The sequence below is a fragment of the Oncorhynchus clarkii genome, chromosome 13 (assembly GCF_045791955.1).
Source record: "Oncorhynchus clarkii lewisi isolate Uvic-CL-2024 chromosome 13, UVic_Ocla_1.0, whole genome shotgun sequence".
In the NCBI taxonomy this organism is placed as follows: domain Eukaryota; kingdom Metazoa; phylum Chordata; class Actinopteri; order Salmoniformes; family Salmonidae; genus Oncorhynchus; species Oncorhynchus clarkii.
Genome location: NC_092159.1, coordinates 23,285,882 through 23,307,339, shown reverse-complemented (window position 1 = coordinate 23,307,339; position 21,458 = coordinate 23,285,882). Strand labels below are relative to the sequence as shown.

Below are 21,458 nucleotides of genomic sequence, written 5' to 3'. Positions count from 1 at the left end.
GTTGTCATCCTCGCCGGGTAGTCAGAACACCAATTCCAAAACGTTTTTCGAACGGCAATACACGTCAGAAACCTCAAAGTGCCACAGGACAAGGGATTCGCGTATGAAATGAGTTGGTGGTGTGGGAAATAAAAGTGAGATCTACTCGGAGAAAACAAGTCAACAGTGCAGCCAGCCGACTTCCTTTATTCCCATCTCCATGTTATTGCTTTCCCTCCACTGCTGTTGACTTCTTCTGTCCAACTCCTCCTTTTTTTAATCAAATCCAAAATAATTCTGCTACCGGCACAGTTTATGCCGATTGCGTTGGAATCACACACACAGGAAAACACACGCGCGCGAGCGTCTGTCAAGGGAACTCAATCGACAGTCCTTAATCAGCTCTTCTTCCCTCCTCCTCCCTCTCCTCAACCAACAGCAAAAGTCGTTACCGGAGGCAATTAGTCTTATCTCCCTTTGTTTTCACGGCGAGGACGTGAGGGCAGAACCACAACCGCTTTTATTAATCACAGATGAAGACACACCACACTCGGTGGACTTTATTGTGCGTTTCGACTCGAGCGCAGCGGTGATTCATCTCGTGGCTGAGAGAGAGAGAGAGAGAGAGAGAGAGAGAGAGAGAGAGAGAGAGAGAGAGAGAGAGAGAGAGAGAGAGAGAGAGAGAGAGAGAGAGAGAGAGAGAGAGAGAGAGAGAGAGAGAGAGAGAGAGAGAGAGAGAGAGAGAGAGAGAGAGAGAGAGAGAGAGAGAGAGAGAGAGAGAGAGAGAGAGAGAGAGAGAGAGAGAGAGACGCGCGCGAGAGACGGCGTGCTCGGAAGTTGGAATTCGCACCTCCCTCTCTCCCGGCCACCGCTTTTTTAGTTTTTGCGGGGGCCCCGAGTCTCGCGGGGGCCTCGAGTTTTTTATCTAATTAGTCCGCTGCACATTTAATACGGCGACGGTTATTATTATTGGAATCAAAAGGAAGGCGTTGAAATCTTTTGTGTCGCTGGGAAATGTGTGTGGCGGGTTTGAGAGGCGAGAAGCTTGAGGGAGGGAGTGACTGAGACAGACAGAGACAAAGCTTTCATCAGACCACATGGAAGCTGTCAGAGAATGTTTTGTTCCAGAGAGAGGACTATATAGAGAGAGCGAGAGAGATCTGGGATAAAAAAAGAGGAAGGGGGAGATAGATAGAGAGAGTGGGAGTGAGGGAGGGAGAGGAAGCAGGAGATGGGAAGGAGAGAGAGCGAAGGAGAGAGAGAGAGACCGAGTACAAGACCGAAGCCTCATCAATATAACTTCCGGTCTTCTCCCATCCATACTGCTGGAACTTTGAGTTTCAACTGCAGTCTCTCTTCCTGGCTGTAGGTCCCCAGCTGCAGGGAGGCAGTTAGCCAACTCAATGGACCAAATAATGCAGTGAGTGCAGCGTGAGTGAGCGGATACACATTGTACCGTTAGCCCAGGAGGGATGGCAGCACTGACGAGGGGTTGTATTTCTGTACCCCGCGGTGAACAGTGTGCGCCAAGGCAGGCCGGATGTTGCATGGGAACTGATGGCACATATGGTTTGCTGAAAAGGTTGTTAAATGTCTGTTTTAAGGATGTCTATTCTCTTCACAGGACAAGTATTATGTTGCTTTTCAGCGTGATGCAGGCGTGGATATACACGGTGGTTCTCCCTTTAGAAGTGTTGAGCTTATGCTGCGACCGTTGGTGATAGATGGTGGCAGGTTGTGGTAAATTGCGCCGTTCTGGCAACAGCGGCTGACACTTAAATCGCGTGCCGTATAATTCTGCGGCACTTTGCAGGCTGTGCTGCAGTACGCTGCAACTTTTAAAGGAAGATCCACTGTAAGGCTTAAAGAGTCTGTATGACTATCGTGTGTGTGTTCTATGTCTCCACGGTGTGTATCTATGATGTGTGTGTTCTATATCTCCACGGTGTGTATCTATGATGTGTGTGTTCTATGTCTCCACGGTGTGTATCTATGATGTGTGTGTTCTATGTTTCCACGGTGTGTATCTATGATGTGTGTGTTCTATGTCTCTACGGTGTGTATCTATGATGTGTGTGTGTTCTATGTCTCCACGGTGTGTATCTATGATGTGTGTGTTCTATATCACCACAGTGTGTATCTATGATGTGTGTGTTCTATATCTCCACAGTGTGCAACTATGATGTGTGTGTTCTATATCTCCAAGTGAGCAACTATGATGTGTGTTCTATCTATGATGTGTGTGTTCTATATCACCATAGTGTGTATCTATGATGTGTGTGTTCTATATCTCCACAGTGTGCAACTATGATGTGTGTGTTCTATACACACTGCCGATTTTGCAGGTTTCCCTACTTACAAAGGATGTAGAGGTCTGTAATTTTTATCAAAGGTACACTTCAACTGTGAGAGACGGAATCTAAAACAAAAATCCAGAAAATCCCATTGTATGATTTTTAAGTAATTAATTTGCATTTTATTGCATGACATAAGTATTTGATACATCAGAAAAGCAGAACTTAATATTTGGTACAGAAACCTTTCTTTGCAATTACAGAGATCATACGTTTCCTGTAGTTCTTGACCAGGTTTGCACACACGGCAGCAGGGATTTTGGCCCACTCCTCCCTACAGACCTCCAGATCCTTCAGGTTTCGGGGCTGTCAATGGGCAATATGGACTTTCAACTCCCTCCAAAGATGTTCTATTGTGTTCAGGTCTGGAGACTGGCTAGGCCACTCCAGGACCTTGAGATGCTTCTTACGGAGCCACTCCTTAGTTGCCCTGGCTGTGTGTTTTGGGTCGTTGCTGGAAGACCCAGCCATGACCCATCTTCAATGCTCTTACTGAGGGAAGGAGGTTGTTGGCCAAGATCTCGCGATACATTGCCCCATCCATCCTCCTCTCAATACGGTGCAGTCGTCCTGTCCCCTTTGCAGAAAAGCATCCCCAAAGAATGATGTTTCCACCTCCATGCTTCACGGTTGGGATGGTGTTCTTGGGGTTGTACTCATCCTTCTTCTTCCTCCAAACACGGCGAGTGGAGATCATCAGACCACATAACCTTCTCCAATTCCTCCTCTGGATCATCACAGATGGTCATTGGCAAACTTCAGACGGCCTGGACATGCGCTGGCTTGAGCAGTGGGACCTTGCGTGCGCTGCAGGATTTTGATCCATGACGGCATAGTGTGTTACTAATGGTTTTCTTTGAGACTGTGGTCCCAGCTCTCTTCAGGTCATTGACCAGGTCCTGCCGTGTAGTTCTGGGCTGATCCCTCACCTTCCTCATGATCATTGATGCCCCACGAGGTGAGATCTTGCATGGAGCCCCAGACCGAGGGTGATTGACCGTCATCTTGAACTTCTTCCGTTTTCTAATAATTGCGCCAACAGTTGTTGCCTTCTCACCAAGCTGCTTGCCTATTGACCTGTAGCCCACCCCAGCCTTGTGCAGGTCTACAATTTTATCCCTGATGTCCTTACACAGCTCTCTGGTCTTGGCCATTGTGGAGAGGTTGGAGTCTGTTTGTTTGATTGAGTGTGTGGACTGGTCTCTTTTATACAGGGAACGAGTTCAAACAGGTGCAGTTAATACAGGTAATGAGTGGAGAACAGGAGGGCTTCTTAAAGAAAAACTAACAGGTCTGTGAGAGTCGGAATTCTTACTGGTTGGTAGGTGTTCAAATACTTATATCATGCAATAAAATGCAAATTAATTACTTAAAAATCATACAATGTGATTTTCTGGATTTTTGTTTTAGATTCCGTCTCTCACAGTTGAAGTGTACCTATGATACAAATTACAGACCTCTACATGCTTTGTAAGTAGGAAAACCTGCAAAATCGGCAGTGTATCAAATACTTGTTCTCCCCACTATATGTGTGTGTTCTATATCTCCACAGTGTTCTGCTATGATGTGTGTGTTCTATATCTCCACAGTGTTCTACTATGATGTGTGTGTTCTATATCTCCAGTGTTCTGCTTTGCTGTGTGTGTTCTATATCTCCACAGTGTTCTACTATGATGTGTGTGTTCTATATCTCCACAGTGTTCTACTATGATGTGTGTGTTCTATATCTCCACAGTGTTCTGCTATGATGTGTGTGTTCTATATCTCCACAGTGTTCTGCTATGATGTGTGTGTTCTATATCTCCACAGTGTTCTACTATGATGTGTGTGTTCTATATCTCCAGTGTTCTGCTATGATGTGTGTTTTCTATGTCTCCGCAGTGTGTAACTATGATGTGTGTGTCTCTTCTCTTTGGCAGTGAGAGACGGCTCATCAGGCCAGTGTGAGGTACCCAGAGATCCCCGCTACCCAGACTGCCCTGGCAAAGTGGATGTGAGTTTCTCTCTGTCTATCTAGCTAGGCTATAAGAGATTCCCCTGATATCTTATAACCAATGTTCCCTATAAGCTCCCCAGGACTGCCGTGCAGAATAAATATCAGCCCGCGTACAGAAGCACGAGATTGAACTTCACTCAACTTTATAAAGTTTTCCCCCTTACACTATCAACGTTTCCCTTTACTGTGGGAATTGTGATCGAATCAAAGCAATATTAGCCACTTACAATGCAACATTCAGTAATAAACCAGAGAGTGACTAAATCAGTCAATATGGTTACTGGGCTATCTGATCATAATCTGACAGTTATAGCCAGAAAGCTGTCTAAGAGCAGGTTTAACCTCTCTACTGTTAGAAAGCTGGATCAACTAAGAATACCTAAGTGTGAATTAAGCTATTTTGAAAATGCAATTAAGGTCAATGAACTGGAATGATCTCTTGTCCTATACAGACGTGGAAGCTGATAGTCAAGTTTTTCTATCCACAATCCAGACTACAATAAATGGTTTCCTAAAGAAAATCAAATCCAAACCTGGCCAAAAGAGCCCTCTTCCTTGGCTAAATGGAGAAATCTGGAAATTGATGAAAGAACGAGATTATGCTCTAAAAATAGCCCTAAGATCCAAATCAGAGCATGACAGATGTAGGTTTACCATGTTGAGAAATAAGGTGATGAAAGAAATCAGACAAGCCAAAGCAAACTTTTTTATTAACATAATTGGTGAAGCAAAGGGAAATTCTAAACTGATCTGGGAGAATCTAAGAAGTTAACAGACCATAGACCATAGTAACACTGCAAAAAGACTAGACATCATGGTGAATAACAATCTAACACAGGATGCAGTCGAAATAGCAATAGCCTTCATTTCCTACTTTATTGACTCTGTCAGGGTTCTGACACAGAACCCCTCCACTTGTTTCTTGGGCTCAGTGCTAGTAAATGACACTCAACCTGTCTTCATCATAAGGGAGGTTTCTGAGTTAAAGGTGAACAAAGTGATTAGCTCACTAAAGAACTCTAAAGCCAAAAATGTGTTTGGGCTGGACTCTACCTTTCTTAAAAACTACAAAGAGTCACTCATTGGCCCCATTACTAAGGTCACCAACACATCTATTGGTCTCGGGGTGTTTCCAAGGGTATGGAAGTCGGCCATAATAACGGCCGTCTTTAAATCAGGCGACCCTGCTGACGTGAGTAACTACAGGCCCATTAGTATACTACCTGTGGTGTCAAAGGTTGTTGAAAAGTGTGTAGCAGAACAACTGATTGCCCACCTCAACAACAGCCCCTTCACATTACACTCCATGCAGTTTGGCTTCAGAGCGAAACACTCCACAGAAACGGCAAACAAAAACCCAACACAAAACAAGCTACCTAAATATGATTCCCAATCAGAGACAATGACTAACACCTGCCTCTGATTGAGAACCATATCAGGCCAAACATAGAAATGGGAAAACTAGACACACAACATAGAATGCCGACTCAGCTCACGTCCTGACCAACACTAAAACAAAGAAAACACAAAAGAACTATGGTCAGAACGTGACAGAGGGCAACATGCTGCTGAGACAGATGTTTATGTGTCAGGGGAGAAGCTCCAGGTGGTATCTGATTTGAAGTACCTTGGCATCATACTTGATTCCAACCTCTCTTTTAAAAAGCATGTAAAAAAGGTCATTCAAATCACCAAATTCAACCTAGCTAATTTCCGATTTATATGAAATTGTTTGACTACAGAGGTATAAAAAATGTATTTCAAATCTATGATACTCCCCCACTTAACATACTGCTTGACTAGTTGGGCCCTAGCTTGCTGTACAACATTAAGTCTGTCTACAAACAGGCTCTCAAAGTGCTTGATAGGAAGCCCAATAGCCATCATCACTGTTACATCCTCAGAAAGCATGAGCTCCTGAGTTGGGAAAATCTTGTGCAATACACCAATGCATGTCTTGTATTCAAGATCCTAAATGGCCTGGCTCCCCCTCCACTCAGTATTTTTGTTAAACAGAAAACCCAAACATATGGCAGCAGATCCACAAGGTCTGCCATGAGAGGTGACTGTATAGTTCCCTAGTTCCCTTCCTTCCTTTAGTAAATCCATTTTCTCTGTGAGAGCTTCCCATGTCTGGAATACACTGCCATCAGAAACACATAACTGCACCACATATCACACTTTCACAAAATGCTTGAAGACATGACTAAAGGTCAATCAGATTTGTGAACATGGTCCCAGGCTGGGTGTTGCCGCTTTCCATGTTGTCTGTTGTCTGTAGCTTGTGAGGTGTGGAAACACTTTGTTGCTTTTATGAATTTTGTCTTGCTGCTTTTTGTTCTATGTTGCTCTGTCTGTATGCTACGTCTTGCTTGTCCTATGTTGCTCTGTCTGTATGCTATGTTTTGCGTGTCCTATGTTGCTATTGTCTATATTGTAAATGTTTTTAATAACCTGCCCAGGGACTGCGGTTGAAAATTAGCCGGCTGGCTAAAACCGACACTTTTACTGAAACGTTGATTAATGTGCACTGTCCCTGTAAAAATAAAGTAAACTCAAACTCAAGATTTTGTTGTAGGTAGAACGCATCAGAGTAGGATTCTATTGCATTGACACGCTTGACTCAGCCCATACTCTACACAGACTTGTGAGGCATAACCAATCAGAGCTGGAGTAGGCCTATATGCAATAGACCATTGCAATATATGGATCTGTGCCTATCACTTTAAACTGGACTATGTTTACAGCATGAGCGGACTATGTTTACGGCATGAGCATGTTTTGAGATGAAAGAGAGAGCTGCATGTAGCCATGTGTGCGCATTTGTTCATATCCTTTGCTAGTTAGTGAGTTATTAGCCTAGTTATAGATCATTTGTAGTCAGCAATGGCGGAGTGATTGCTTCCTATAAGAACACAAAACATGTGCATTTCTAGACATCTTTGAAAAGTGAGTCAAGTAAACTGTATTTTTTTTGTCAAGGTCAAAGAGGCAGTATTGTATTTTGAGACAGACTTGAGTAAACTAAGTAGCCAGTAGGCAGAACGTAGCATAATGTGTCTGATTCTCTGTAATAATGGGATGGGAATAATAACTCATTTTATTTTGTAAAGTGGTTTCTTTACAGCCACCTCCTTGTCTGAAGGACAAGTGGATAAACAGGTTCATGTCAAGTCCTGCATGTTTTTTTTTCTTCCAAAATTATCATGGAATCAAGCATACCGTGAACAAACACACATACATTGAACAAACACACATACCTTGAACACCGCACATTGGCTGCTACTGTAGGCTGAATGATGGAACAGCTCTTTCCATGTTAAAATGCTATGGGATGCCTTTTTCTCCATGCTTTTGATGGTAGGCCCCTCTGGTAGGCCTTCATTACGATTAAATAGCTACAGTAGCCTACTTAGCCACTGTTATAAATTGTAAGTTAAAGTGGGTACAGCATCAGTGTTACCAGTAAACGAGCGCACGGAACTTTCACAACATTCAAGCTTGTGCTCAAGTTTGCGCTCAGCAGACCTGAAATTAGCTCAGTGATAAAATTAGAGGGAATGTTACTTATAACCTGTAATTCCATCCAACTGCACATAGGAACTTAGGTGCATCTAATATATGACGAAAACTCCCTATCGTTTTAATATGACCTGTGGCAATTATTTTATTCTTTGATTTGTGTTCACCAAAGACAAAGTCACCTGACCATTACACTTTGACCCCTGTATCACCAGTGGATGCGTGCCCGCTGGACGTCAGACCCGTGCTATGCCTTCTACGGGGTGGACGGCTCCGACTGCTCCTTCCTCATCTACCTGAGCGAGGTGGAGTGGTTCTGCCCCCCTCTGGCCTGGAGGAACCACAGCAGCCCCCCCACCATCCATACACATACACGCCAGACTGCCACCACCAAGAGACAGGTGAGACACACACACAGAACCCCTCCCACAGTCACCGAACAACCACCATCAAGAGACTGGGAAGAGGGACACACACGCAAAGGAAGACGCATACACTCACAAAAGCAGATGCCCGTATACGCACGAGCCCTGCTAAGAGACGCGTGGCTAAAGCTGACATGTTTAAGCACTTACACGCACTAATTCACACTCAAAAGAGCACAGCCAATAGACAAATGGATCTTCATACTTACACTGTATAAGCTTGAATGGTAGATATGAAAACACATTTTAATGAACGCACGCCTGCCTTCTCTGCTAATGGTTTTACTGTGTTAATCTCTCTCCTCTATCTCCTCCCTCTGCTCCCTCTCCTCCCTCTCTTCCCTCCATCTCTCTCCTCCATCTCCTTCCTCTGCTCCCTCTGCTCCCTCTCTTCCCTCTCCTCCCTCTCTCGTTGTACTGCTGTATAGCAATCTCCACACGCTGCACAAATTAACTCTTTACACTCAAACATACAGCTCAGTGCCTGACACTATTTGCGGAACGGTGTTCAAGGCTGAGTCAATAGGGGCTGCACAGTCCCTGCACAGCTATTAACCAGGTTCAGAGATAGCTACGCACAGAGAGATCCCTGAACACAAGGTGTGTGTGTGTGTCTTTGTGTGTGTGAGTGTGAATGCTGGATGTGTTTGTGTGAATTGTCTGCTGTACTTTAGTATTGAAGAGCTTTATTAGTGTTTGGCAACATTTCTAATTACAGCAGTGATTCTGTTAGCCAGATAATCTAGGCCATTTATAGCAGGGTCTTTGAGTGAGCATATAGGTGTGTGTGTGTGTGTGTGTGTGTGTGTGTGTGTGTGTGTGTGTGTGTGTGTGGGTGTGCGTGCATGTGTCATGTGTGTGTGTGTTTGCATATGCGTGCGTGTGATGGACAGAGAGAGAGAGAGAGAGAGAGAGACTTGCAGACGACACAGTCAGAGCCGTTTAACTAGCACAGGTTCCTCTAGAGACTTGGCTTGCAGTACTATCTCCCCAGAGAACACAGGCTGCACACACTCCTCCGAACTACTGTGTTCCTATGGCAGAAGGGGATGTGGGAGAGGAGCCTGTGTGGGTAGCTATCATGTAATGCCATATTCAGTATACCTGTAGGCTCGCTCCCGTTGACCTCCTCTCTTGTCATCCTCCCTCCCACACTCGCTCCGTCTCTCACCCTCATTTTGTGTCTTTCTTCACTACTTGCACGCTCTCTGCATCTTTGTACAGATGTAGGCTTTTATTGTTTGGGATCTTAGATCATATAATGTTTTTAAAGATCAAACTGGGGGGGGGATTAACCTCTGTCTCTCCCTCTCCCTCTCCCTCTCCCTCTCCCTCTCCCTCTCCCTCTCCCTCCCCCTCCCTATAGGCTGCGTTCCGTACAGACCTGTCATCTCTGCTGGACCTGGTTGGCACGGGGAAAGAGTCACTGAGCTTCATGAAGCGCCGCATGAGGAGGCTGGCGTCACAGTGGGGCACGGCCGCCCAGCGCCTCCACGCCAAGCTGCGCCAACGCTGGAGGGAACAGAAGAAGGTAGAGATGAGAGGGAGAGAGAGGGAGAGAGAGGGAGAGAGAGGGAGAGAGAGGGAGAAAGAGGGAGAAATAGGGAGAGAGAGTGGAGTAGAGAGGTAGAGAGAGAGGGAGAGAGAGGAAGAAAGAGGGAGCGAGAGAGAGAGAGGGGTGTAGAGGTAGAGAGAGAGGGAGAGAGTGGTGTAGAGAGATAGAGAGAGAGGGAGAGAGAGGGAGGGAGAGGAAGAAAGAGGGAGCGAGAGAGAGAGAGGGGTGTAGAGGTAGAGAGAGAGGTAGAGAGAAAGGTAGAGAGAGAGAGGGGTAGAGAGGTAGAGTTGAGAGAGGTAGGGTTAAGAAAGGTTAGGGTTGAGAGAGGTAGGGTTGAGAAAGGTTAGGTTTGAGAGAGAGTTGAGAGTTTCAAATAACCTTTATTGGGTCTGGGAACCCACAACACGACAAACACTCAAGCAAAACCATGGTTACACATCAATTACAAACACAACACCAAATCTAACCTCCACAGTAACTAAACATCACAGCCTCTGAATATCCCATACTCATAAACAGAGTTGTTAACCAATGTTGTTAACCATTTTGTAATCGGCAAACTCAGCCCTCAGTCTCGCTGCATCATCCCCTCCAACATTCCCACCCCATCTACAGACCCCTGTCCACGAATACTGTTCTTTCAAGTCTTCCATATTGCTAATATAAATATGAACTGTTGGGAAGAGAAAAACCTCTCCCAGAGCTGAGAACCAGCTAGTGATCAGGCCAATCATCCCGACCAACCAGGGACACTGTAAAAACAGCCAAAGATTCCGACTCGGCACAGAATGGACACCCCTCCCCAACAGTAGGATCCAGGTGTACCAGATGCACATTGGTGGCTATGTATTATCCTCCATTGGAGGTCAGCTGTCCCCTTTTCAATAGGCAGTTTGTATAAAGACCGCCAACAGCCTTGTGAGGAGGCACCTGGACAAAATACACCCGCCCACCTCGTCGATTTTACCCCTCCAGGGAAGAAGCACGGCACACTTTCACACCGATTTTCTTTCCCAACGCCTTGAACTGTCGCCAGCTCTGGGGTATCGAGGGAAAGCAGCATCCCCACGTCCTCCTCTAATGCCCCCGCCACAGCACTAACAGTCAGCACAGGGAACACATAACCCAGACCCTCCGTCCATCGATCAGAATTGGAAGTGTCAGTCACATACTGCCGATGACGTACTGGCAAGGAGTCGGCGGACCTCAGCGACGACCTTCCTCAGTAGGCCGAGATGATCGGATCCCCGCTCTTTCTCCCAGCTCCTCCAGCGATCTGCTCCGGCTCCGCATCAGATGACCCAGCTTGGTTCACCCCACACTTAACAGGCATGAATGTAGGCTGGCTGAACCCAGAGCACGGGACTGGATGGCGGTGTTGTAAATAAAAGAGGCTCTTCAAAAAGCCACATCCCTGGTGGCGTGCCGCCTTACGGGACTGAACAAAAACTCTCCAAGTCTGCATAACAGACTGATAAGCCAGTCAGGCCAGACAAATCACCCCCTTCTAGCTTTAAGAGGAAAATATGTTTGTCTAAGCAGCCCGCTCTCCTCATCAATGTATAGGCTGTGTCGACCCAGCTAGAACCATCACTGTACAACGGTCTCCGGGCTGCTTGAAAACGGAAAGCCCTCTGAAGCTCTTGTATCAGAACCCTGATCAGATTATTGGCTACCAGCACCCTTCCCCTATAAGACAGCTGGGGTAGCAGCCATTTCCACCTTGACAATCTGGCACACACTTTCTCTAATACACCCTCCCAGTTCTTTTTCCGAAAGACATCGGAGCCTAGAAAAAAAAACAGCCTTCATCCCATCTCTGCCCCACTGAAGTCCCCCTGGTAACCGTGGAGTGGACCCTATCTGAAGCTGACCTGCCCACAGCGCTCTTACCCCAATTGACTCTAGCTGAGGAGGCCCCCTCATACACCTTTAAAGCGTTTGAGAGAACCTTAACATCCTGTAATAAAAAAACTGTCAGGTCATCTGCATACGCAGACAGTGCTATCGTGGGACCCTTCATTACTCCTGGTACAGAGAAACCAGTAAGCCTCGCTCTTACAAAACAAAGCACTGGTTCAATTGCCAGACAATATAACTGTCCTGAAATTGGGCATCCCTGCCTGATACTAATTTGGACGGTAATGGGGCAACTCAACTCAACTCAAGTCATCCAAGACAAAATAATCCCCAAACCCAAAAGGCTTTCATTGTGTTGAACAAGTACTGGTGGTCCACACGGTCAAAAGCCTTCCCCTGTTCCAAAGAAAGCAAACCCACATTCACGTCAGACAGTTTACAAATGTCTAAAACATCTCTTATTCGAAGCAAGTTATCCACAATAGAGCGGTCAGGTACACAGTAAGACTGGTCCTTGTGGACCAACAGCCCCAGATATTCTTTCAACCTGTTTGAGTAACATCCCGATACAATTTTATATTCTGCACACAGCAATGCAACAGGTCGGCAATTTTTTATGAGAGCCAAATCCCCCTTTTTTTTGGCAACAGTGAAAGCACAGCATGTTGACAGGATACAGGAAGAGAAACCTCGTGGAAAGATTCACAAACCACTTCACCCCCCCCCCCCCCCCCCCCAATAGACCCCTAAAAGTGCTTATAGAACTCAGATGGTAAACCATCGATGCCAGGGGCTCGGCCTGATGGGAGCTGCATAACTGCTGTGGACAGCTCCTGCAGAGTAATGTCAGAGTCCAAAGCAGCTCTCTGCTCAGGTCCCAATTGAGGAAGTCCATGTAACACCTGTTCAGCATACAGAGAGTCACAATCCTCCGCCTTATAGAGGGCAGAGTAGAAATCCACGGCATGTTGGCGAATTTCACTGTCATCCGTGCTCACCTTCCCATCAGGGAGACGAAGGCAGACCATCTGTTTGTGTTGCAATGTCGACTGTCCTACTCTAGGTTTTTTTTTTAAGAGCTAGGAGCATCCATATCCTTGAGGGTAGCAAAGCGAGACCTAATCAAGGCACCCTTCACTCTTTCATGGAGAATCGACCTCAGTTCATGTCTCTTGTCCTGTAAGGTCATTAGTCCGGGGTCGTTCTGAGTGAGCAACTTCAATTCAACTGATTTGATGTCCTGTTCAAGGGCCCTGGTAGTCTCTTTAACTTCAATACGAGAGAGAGCAGTATACTGTTGATAAAACACACATATTTGGGCCTTCCCAACCTCCCACCATTGTATCAAGGACTCAAAATTCTAAATTTTTCCCAAAAACAACAAAAACTTTTCACAAAACATGACATCATGTAACAATTTAACATTAAAATACCAGTAAGGTGATGCCCTTCGTGGACAGGACAAGTGAATATCAACAGTAACATTACGGTGATCAGAGAAACCCACAGGAGTAATGTCACACCTTCCAACCCTACTACAGTAGTGGTCAGATACATACAACCTGTCTAACCTTCCAACCCTACTACAGTAGTGGTCAGATACATACAACCTGTCTATCCTTCCAACCCTACTACAGTAGTGATCAGATACATACAACCTGTCTAACCTTCCAACCCTACTACAGTAGTGATCAGATACATACAACCTGTCTAACCTTCCAACCCTACTACAGTAGTGATCAGATACATACAACCTGTCTAACCTTCCAACCCTACTACAGTAGTGATCAGATACATACAACCTGTCTAACCTTCCAACCCTACTACAGTAGTGATCAGATACATACAACCTGTCTCCTCCACTACCTGGGAGACTAGCCACACCTGAACGCCCTCAAGTACCCCATTACTCGTAGTGGGCATCTCTTCCACTACCTGGGAGACTAGCTCCACATGAACCCCCTCCTGTTGTAACAGAATTCCTCTTCTTCAGAGGAGGAGTAGCAAGGATCAGACCAATGTGCAGCGTGGTAAGTGTCCATAATGATATATTTAATAAATCAACAGAACACTGAACAAAAGTACAAACAAACAACCGTAACAGTCCCATATGGTGAAAACACTACCACAGGATACAACCACCCACAAAACACAATAGAAAACAGGCTACCTAAATATGGCTCCCAATCAGAGACAATGACTGACACCTGCCTCTGATTGAGAACCATACTAGAACAAAACATAGAAAAACAACATAGAATGCCCACCCCAACTCACGCCCTGACCAACTAAAATAAAGACATAAAAAAGGAACTAAGGTCAGAACGTGACACCTGTCACTCGTCACTCGTACTGGACATCTCCTCACCAGTCTGAGGAAATGGCTCCCCAGATCCGTCCTTACCTACTACAACAATATTTTTCTGCTGTACAAGCTGCAACTCCGTACCCTCAACACAGACAACGTGTTCCTCAGCAACAGGTGCTTGTGGCTGCTCTTTCACTGTCGGCCCACCTCTCCCTACATCAGTGGACCCAGGCGTTACGAGGACCACCCGCGCCCCTCCCTCCGCCTTCTCCCTTTTTGGGCAAGCATGTCACTTATAGCCAACATCCCCACACTCAAAACACCGTTGACTGCCCGTACTAGCATTAGCCATATACAGTCTGCTGTCATACTTGACTTTAACCGGTAACTGAGTCCAAAAACATAAACACCTGTCGCCGAAACGACATGACCTGTTTCAGAGCGGGGTGTTTGCAACCCAACGGGAAAATCTTAATTGAACTCGCAAACTTCCCAAAAACACAATAACTCGCGCTCCAATAGCTCATTGGGAATAAACGGCGGTACATTAGAAACTCCTCCACCGTGACAGTAGCTTCAGGAACACACCTAAAGCCGTGCCGAAGTGACAGGGACGGCGTCCCCATGTGGGTCGCCATCCCCGCCAAAGCCAGGGCCATTTCCACAAGAGAAACAATATACTTAATTCTACCACGACAAATAAATCAAATAAATAATCACCTTAATCATGCATAGAAAAAGGAAAAATACCAGGAAAAGGAAAACAAGAAGAAAAACATCAGGCAACCTAAACTCCAGACAACACTCACACTTGCTCATACAATTCCCAGCATGCACCAAACACTCCCAGCATGCAGAGAGAGAGTGGTAGAGAAGGGGAGAGGTAAAGTAGACAGAGAGAGGTACAGTAGAGAGAGAAAGAGGTAGAGAGAGAGGTACAGTAGAGAAAGAAAGAGGTAGAGAGAGAGGTACAGTAGAGAGAGAAAGAGGTAGAGAGAGAGGTACAGTAGAGAGAGAGAGGTAGAGAGAGAGAGGTACAGTAGAGAGAGAGAGAGAGGGGTACAGTAGAGAGAGAAAGAGGTAGAGAGAGAGGGGGGGCACAGTAGAGAGAGAAAGAGGTAGAGAGAGAGGTACAGTAGAGAGAAAGAGGTAGAGAGAGAGAGGGGTACAGTAGAGAGAGAAAGAGGTAGAGAGAGAGAGGTACAGTAGAGAGAGAGAGAGGTAGAGAGAGGGAGAGAAAGAGGTAGAGAGGGAGGTACAGTAGAGAGAGAAAGAGGTAGAGAGAGAAAGAGGTAGAGAGAGAGAGGTACGGTAGAGAGAGAGAGAGAGGTAGAGAGAGGTAGAGAGAGAGAAAGAGGTAGAGAGAGAGAGGTACAGTAGAGAGAGAAAGAGGTAGAGAGAGAGAGGTACAGTAGAGAGAGAGAGAGGTAGAGAAGGGGTGGTTATGTTATTGCAATATCTTATATTGTTATATCTTGTTATGTTATTGCAATATCTTATATTGTTATATCTTGTTATGTTATTGCAATTGCTCGTTGCCACATTCAGTCGGGGAATTCAGTGATATTCAGGTTTTGCAGATGAAAGAAAGAAGGTACAGAAAGAAAGAGTGAAAGTGAGTTCTCCCTTCCCCTTCCCCGTGTCGACACCTTCAATGAATGCAGTTTGTTCTACTATTGTGTCATGCACACTCAGCAACATGATTAAGTAAAGAGTGAAGGTAAACGAAACGGGAGAGAGAGGGAGGACCGGAGGACTCGAAAGATGGAGCGAACGAGGGGCCATAAAAGAACAGGCCCTCCTCCTTCACTCCTCACTTCTGTCTCTGTCAGTTTCTCTCGCTCAAATAAGCCGACAGGCCTCAAATAGGCGTCCGTCCACACAGATCCTCCACAGTATTGATTGTCGGAGTCGTCTTGTGCCTCAAACGCATGAAATGGATTTGTTATTTTAGATCTGTCCCCTCCTTATCTCTCTGGCTGTGTGATACTGTGCAATCTCTACACCAGATGTTTCAGTGCCATGACGGCAGTTTTAGTGCTCTGGCCCAAAGCTGTTCATCATGACGTAATTGGTAGACAGAGGCAGTTGTGTGCGCTGATTAATACTGATAGGGGATCAGTGTACAGCCCCGTGATGGAGTGCTTAATATGTGAATAATATCTGATCTGAGATCAGGTGTTGACGGTCATTATCTGGTATGCCTGTGTGTCTACCCCCACCAGTAGACGACGTGTCAGGAACGAAATAATTACAACAGGTGGGAGAAAAGCAGCCTGCCGCCGTTTAACTCTGACCCCCTTGTGCTTCCTATCTGTTCCTCGATCCTGCTCTTCCTCCCTCTCCGCCTCTGTCTCCGACTCCTCTCCACTGATGCAATCCCGACTTAGTATTCCTCTCCGGTTCACTTTTTTAACCTTCCAATATGCTCTGGGGATGAAATTCTGTTTCCCTTGATTGAGTTTGTTTGGGTTTGTTTATTTGCGTATGGAAAAGGAATAACTTCATGGAGCCGGAGAGAGAGAGAGAGAGAGAATGGGAGCACGGGAGAGAGATAAGGATTGCGATAGGGAGAGGGAAGGAGAGCGAGACAAAGGGAGAGGGAGGGAGAGAGAGAGACAAAGGGAGAGGGAAGGAGAGAGACATAAGCGAGAGAGAATAACCATTATTTCACCTGTCAGTGGGAGAAACAGGGACAGGGAAGGGATCCCAGGAGAGCTTGGCATAGAGGAGTCTTTTGTCTGTATGTGTCTGTGTACCGTTTTACATTTTCTACAATATATGCCACTCAACGGAGACTGTTATCCAGAGAGACGTACAGTGCAGTGAGTGCATATTCAGTGCACATGTTTCTAGTTCTTGTATGTGATCCCTGAGGGAATTGAACCCACTACCTTTGGAAAGAGTGGAGTTTCAAAAAGTTCCATTCCTGCTGTCGAACCTCTAGACCGAGTGTGTGTGTGTGTGTGTGTGTGTGTGTGTGTGTGTGTGTGTGGTCGTGTTGAACTATTTTTTATGGGGACCAGAAGTCCCCTCAAGAATAGTTAAACACGTCCACACACCATATATGCCACTCAACAGAGGCTGTTATCCAAAGAGACTTACAGTGGATATTCAGTGTGTGTGAGAGAGAGAGAGAGCGTGTGTGTGAGAGAGAGAGAGCATGTGTGAGAGAGAGAGCATGTGTGTGTGTGTGTGTGTGTGTGTGAGAGCGAGCGTGTGTGTGAGAGAGAGAGAGCATGTGTGTGTTAGAGAGAGAGAGTGTGTGTGAGAGAGAGAGAGCATGTGTGAGAGAGAGAGAGAGCATGTGTGTGTTAGAGAGAGAGAGTGTGTGTGAGAGAGAGAGAGCATGTGTGAGAGAGAGAGAGCATGTGTGTGTGTGTGTGTGTGTGTGTGTGTGTGTGTGTGTGTGTGTGTGTGTGTGTGTGTGTGTGTGTGAGAGAGCGTGTGTGAGAGAGCGTGTGTGAGAGAGAGAGAGCATGTGTGTGTGTGTGTGTGTGTGTGTGTGTGTGTGTGTGTGTGTGTGTGTGTGTGTGTGTGTGTGTGTGTGTGCGTGTGTGTGTTAGAGAGAGAGAGCGTGTGTGAGAGAGAGAGAGCGTGTGTGTGTGTGAGAGAGAGAGCGTGTGTGTGTGTGAGAGAGAGAGCGTGTGTGTGTGTGTGAGAGCAAGAGAGCGTGTGCGTGTGTGTGAGAGCAAGAGAGCGTGTGTGTGTGAGAGCGAGAGAGCATGTGTGTGTGAGAGCGTGTGTGTGTGAGAGCGAGAGAGCGTGTGTGTGTGTGAGAGCGAGAGAGCGTGTGTGTGTGTGTGTGTGAGAGCGAGAGAGCGTGTGCATGGGTATTAGAGAAATCCCGACGGACTGACTTACTGTGGGACGCCCCAAAGGCCTCCTAATGAATTTCAATCATTTCCCTGTCCAGTCAGTTTGAACCTTTCCTGACAGCTGTATAACACCTGAGGAGTCGTAACCTAGTCCTTTAAACTAGAACATCGCCGAGGCGAACTGCAGCAACCCCTTATCATGGATGACAATGACTTACTTTTACGCAGAGTTTTAGTCTGGAAGTGGTCTGAGTTGAAAGAAGGAACTCAACCACGTCCACCAGCATTTCCCACAACACACCCTGTTCTGTTGCACTGAACTACTCAAACACCGAAGCAGAGTCCAACACTGAGCGTGGGAATCAAGTATTTGTGGATAGAGAGACAGAGCGTTGAAGCTCAAAAGCAGTGAGAAACAAACTGAATAGAAAGGGGTTTTTAACGATGGAGGAATGGGAATCTCTGCCACGCAGTCGCAGCCTGAGCAGCGCTCTTAGAACATGACGCTATCTAGAACCTAAAGGCTTCTTCGGCTGTCCCCACCCTTTGAAGAACCCTTGTTGGTTCCAGGTAGAACCATTATGGCTCCAAGTAGAACCGTTTTGGGTTCCATGTAGAAACCCCGTCCAACGAGGGTTCTACCTGGAACAAAGAAGTGTTCCACCTGGAACTTAAAATGGTTCTCCTATAGGGACAGCCGAAGATCCCTTTCGGAACCCTTTTTCTAAGAGCGTATAGGAGAGCTATGGGAGACCAGCATGAACTGCATTTCTCCCTTCAATTCCAGTTTGATGAGCGGTGTTCACGGCTGAGTCTATGTATGCTGTACTTTACAAAACAATCCTAACACGTTTGTGTTTGTGTGTGTCTGTGTGTGTGTGTGTGTGATGACCCCATCACCCTTGGTGTTCCTTAGAGAGTAGACTGACCTGCAACCTACAGTAGTGGGTAAGATACAGTTTGCAGCCGTGATGGGACGGGGGTAAAGGGGAGGGTAGAGGTTGTAGTTGGCAGTGCAAGCTTGTATGCCACCCCCCCGACCCCCTCACTCAGACATCTGTGCCCTTCGGACTGGCTGGTGGAAGGGCAGTGTGTGGGCACGCAGGTTTGTTAAGAGCACAACAGATACCCGAACACACACACATACGCACCCACACACACCTCCCTACACACCATCCTGCTAACGGGCACCAGGTTAAACATTAGTATTCTTCTGGGGTTAACGCGTTAGCGATGAGTGGAGCTGAGTACTGGAGACACACAGTATTATAGAGATATCTTCACTGTAGTGTCACTTCCAGATCTACCACACACACACACACACACTTAAAACACAAAGTTTTAAGTGTACAGCGCAGTGGTTAAGGGCGCTGTACTGCAGCGCCAGCTGTGCCATCAGAGTCCCTGGGTTCGCGCCCAGGCTCTGTCGTAACCGGCGACGCACAATTGGCCTAGCGTCGTCCGGGTTAGGGAGGGATTGGTCGGTAGGGATCTCCTTGTCTCATCGCGCACCAGCGACTCCTGTGGCGGGCCGGGCGCAGTGCGCGCTAGCCAAGGTTGCCAGGGACATGGTGTAGCCTCCGACACATTGGTGCGGCTGGCTTCCGGGTTGGATGCGCACTGTGTTAAGAAGCAGTACGGCTGGTTGGGTTGTGTATCGGAGGACGCATGACATTCAGCCTTCGTCTCTCCCGAGCCCGTACGGGAGTTGTAGCAATGAGACAAGATAGTAGCTACTACAACAATTGGATACCACGAAATTGGGGAGAAAAAAGGGGTAAAAAAAACAACAACAAAAAACCACAAAGTTTAGACACACACACACACTTAAAACACAAAGTTTAGACTCACACACACACACACACACTTAAAACACAAAGTTTAGACACACACACACACTTAAAACACAAAGTTTAGACTCACACACACACACACACACTTAAAACACAAAGTTTAGACTCACACACACACACACACACACTTAAAACACAAAGTTTAGACTCACACACACACACACACACACACTTAAAACACAAAGTTTAGACTCACACACACACACCAGACACACACTTACACACACTTAAAACACAAAGTTTAGACTCACACACACACACACTTAAAACACAAAGTTTAGACTCACACACACACACACACACACACACTTAAAACACAAAGTTTAGACTCACACACACACACACACACACACTTAAAACACAAAGTTTAGACTCACACACACACACCAGACACACACTTACACACACTTAAAACACAAAGTTTAGACTCTCACACACACACACTTAAAACACAAAGTTTAGACACACACACACACACACACTTAAAACAAAGTTTAGACTAGCACTTGATTAGACAGTGACTCAGGCAACACACAGGACAGAGAGAGAGGAAAAGGGAGGATGAGAGGGAAAGAGGGGTAGCAGAGAGGGAAAGGAGGAGAGAGGTAGAGAGCGGGGAGAGCGAGAGGGGGAGAGAGAGAGCGAGAGGAGGGAGAGAGACGAGGGTAAAACAGCCTCCAGGAACTTAATGAGGTGTGCCCCGCTGAGTGGAGAAAGGGCTGTTAATCACACACACACTCTCTTTCTTACACACACACACACACACATGTTACGCCCCTGAAAACAGGGGAGAAATAATCACGAGAGTGATACGGTATTGTTTTCTCAATGCAACTTTTAGTTCAATGAGAAAAGACCGCGATTTCCCCAGGAATATGGGTGGAGACCAGAGCAATCAATCTCCGGCTCATAGATTAAGAGCATTTCGTAGATCACAGATTAACACTTTTAGGCACCACAAAATAAAGTAATCAATATAACGTTTACACATTACTCTCAATTCTTACCCTTTGACAGATTTTAACGTTAACACAATTATATGAATGTTATTAATCTCTATCAACTAATACTGAATGCATCTTTTTAGCCTTAGATGTTTTACGATCCTCACATACTATAAACTTACTAATACTTTTTAATGTATAACAGGCTATGAATATTTCCTTTAACCTGTCACACACACACACTTAAAACACAAAGTTTAGACTCAATCACTCACACACAAAACACAAAGTTTAGACTCACTCACACACACACACACACACACACACACACACACACACACACGTAAAACACAAGGTTTAGACTCACACACACAAACACACTTAGAACACAAAGTTTAGATTCTCACACTGACACACACACTTTCAACACCAGTTCAGACCCTCACACACAGCGACACACACTTAATTTGACACACACATACCCATACAAACACACATCAAGGTCACAGACTTGTCAGTGATACACGTCGGCCGCAGAGCAGGTGCTGTTCCCCTATGTCCTCCCTCTGCAGCTTTACAGATGTCTTATCTTCCTCACACTGCGCTCCACTCCACCACTGTGTGTGTGTGTGTGTTCAATCTCACTCCAAAGTTCCTATCAGCAATAGACATTCTCTTTGCCATTCCTGGAGTCACTTTATTCCTATTAGAGACTATGCCAATTATATTGTAGCAGGGACGCTGAGAGTGCAAGATGAGGGGGAAGTTGATTTAACACCATAGAAGGTGAATGTAACGGTTTTCTTCCTGGGAAGGAGAGGAGGACCAAAATGCAGCGTGGTTA

At 46.0% G+C, this 21,458-nt stretch overlaps 1 protein-coding gene across 1 annotated transcript in view; it reads left to right on the top strand.

Annotated features, from left to right (window-relative positions):
* LOC139424652 (alpha-1,6-mannosylglycoprotein 6-beta-N-acetylglucosaminyltransferase B-like) overlaps positions 1-21,458 on the top strand; it is a 162,328-nt gene that overhangs the window by 57,877 nt on the left and 82,993 nt on the right. The window contains exons 5-7 of the mRNA XM_071176695.1: positions 4,253-4,326; positions 8,067-8,252; positions 9,643-9,807. Of these exons, the coding sequence (XP_071032796.1) occupies positions 4,253-4,326; positions 8,067-8,252; positions 9,643-9,807 (425 nt within the window). The remainder of the gene's footprint in view (positions 1-4,252; positions 4,327-8,066; positions 8,253-9,642; positions 9,808-21,458) is intronic.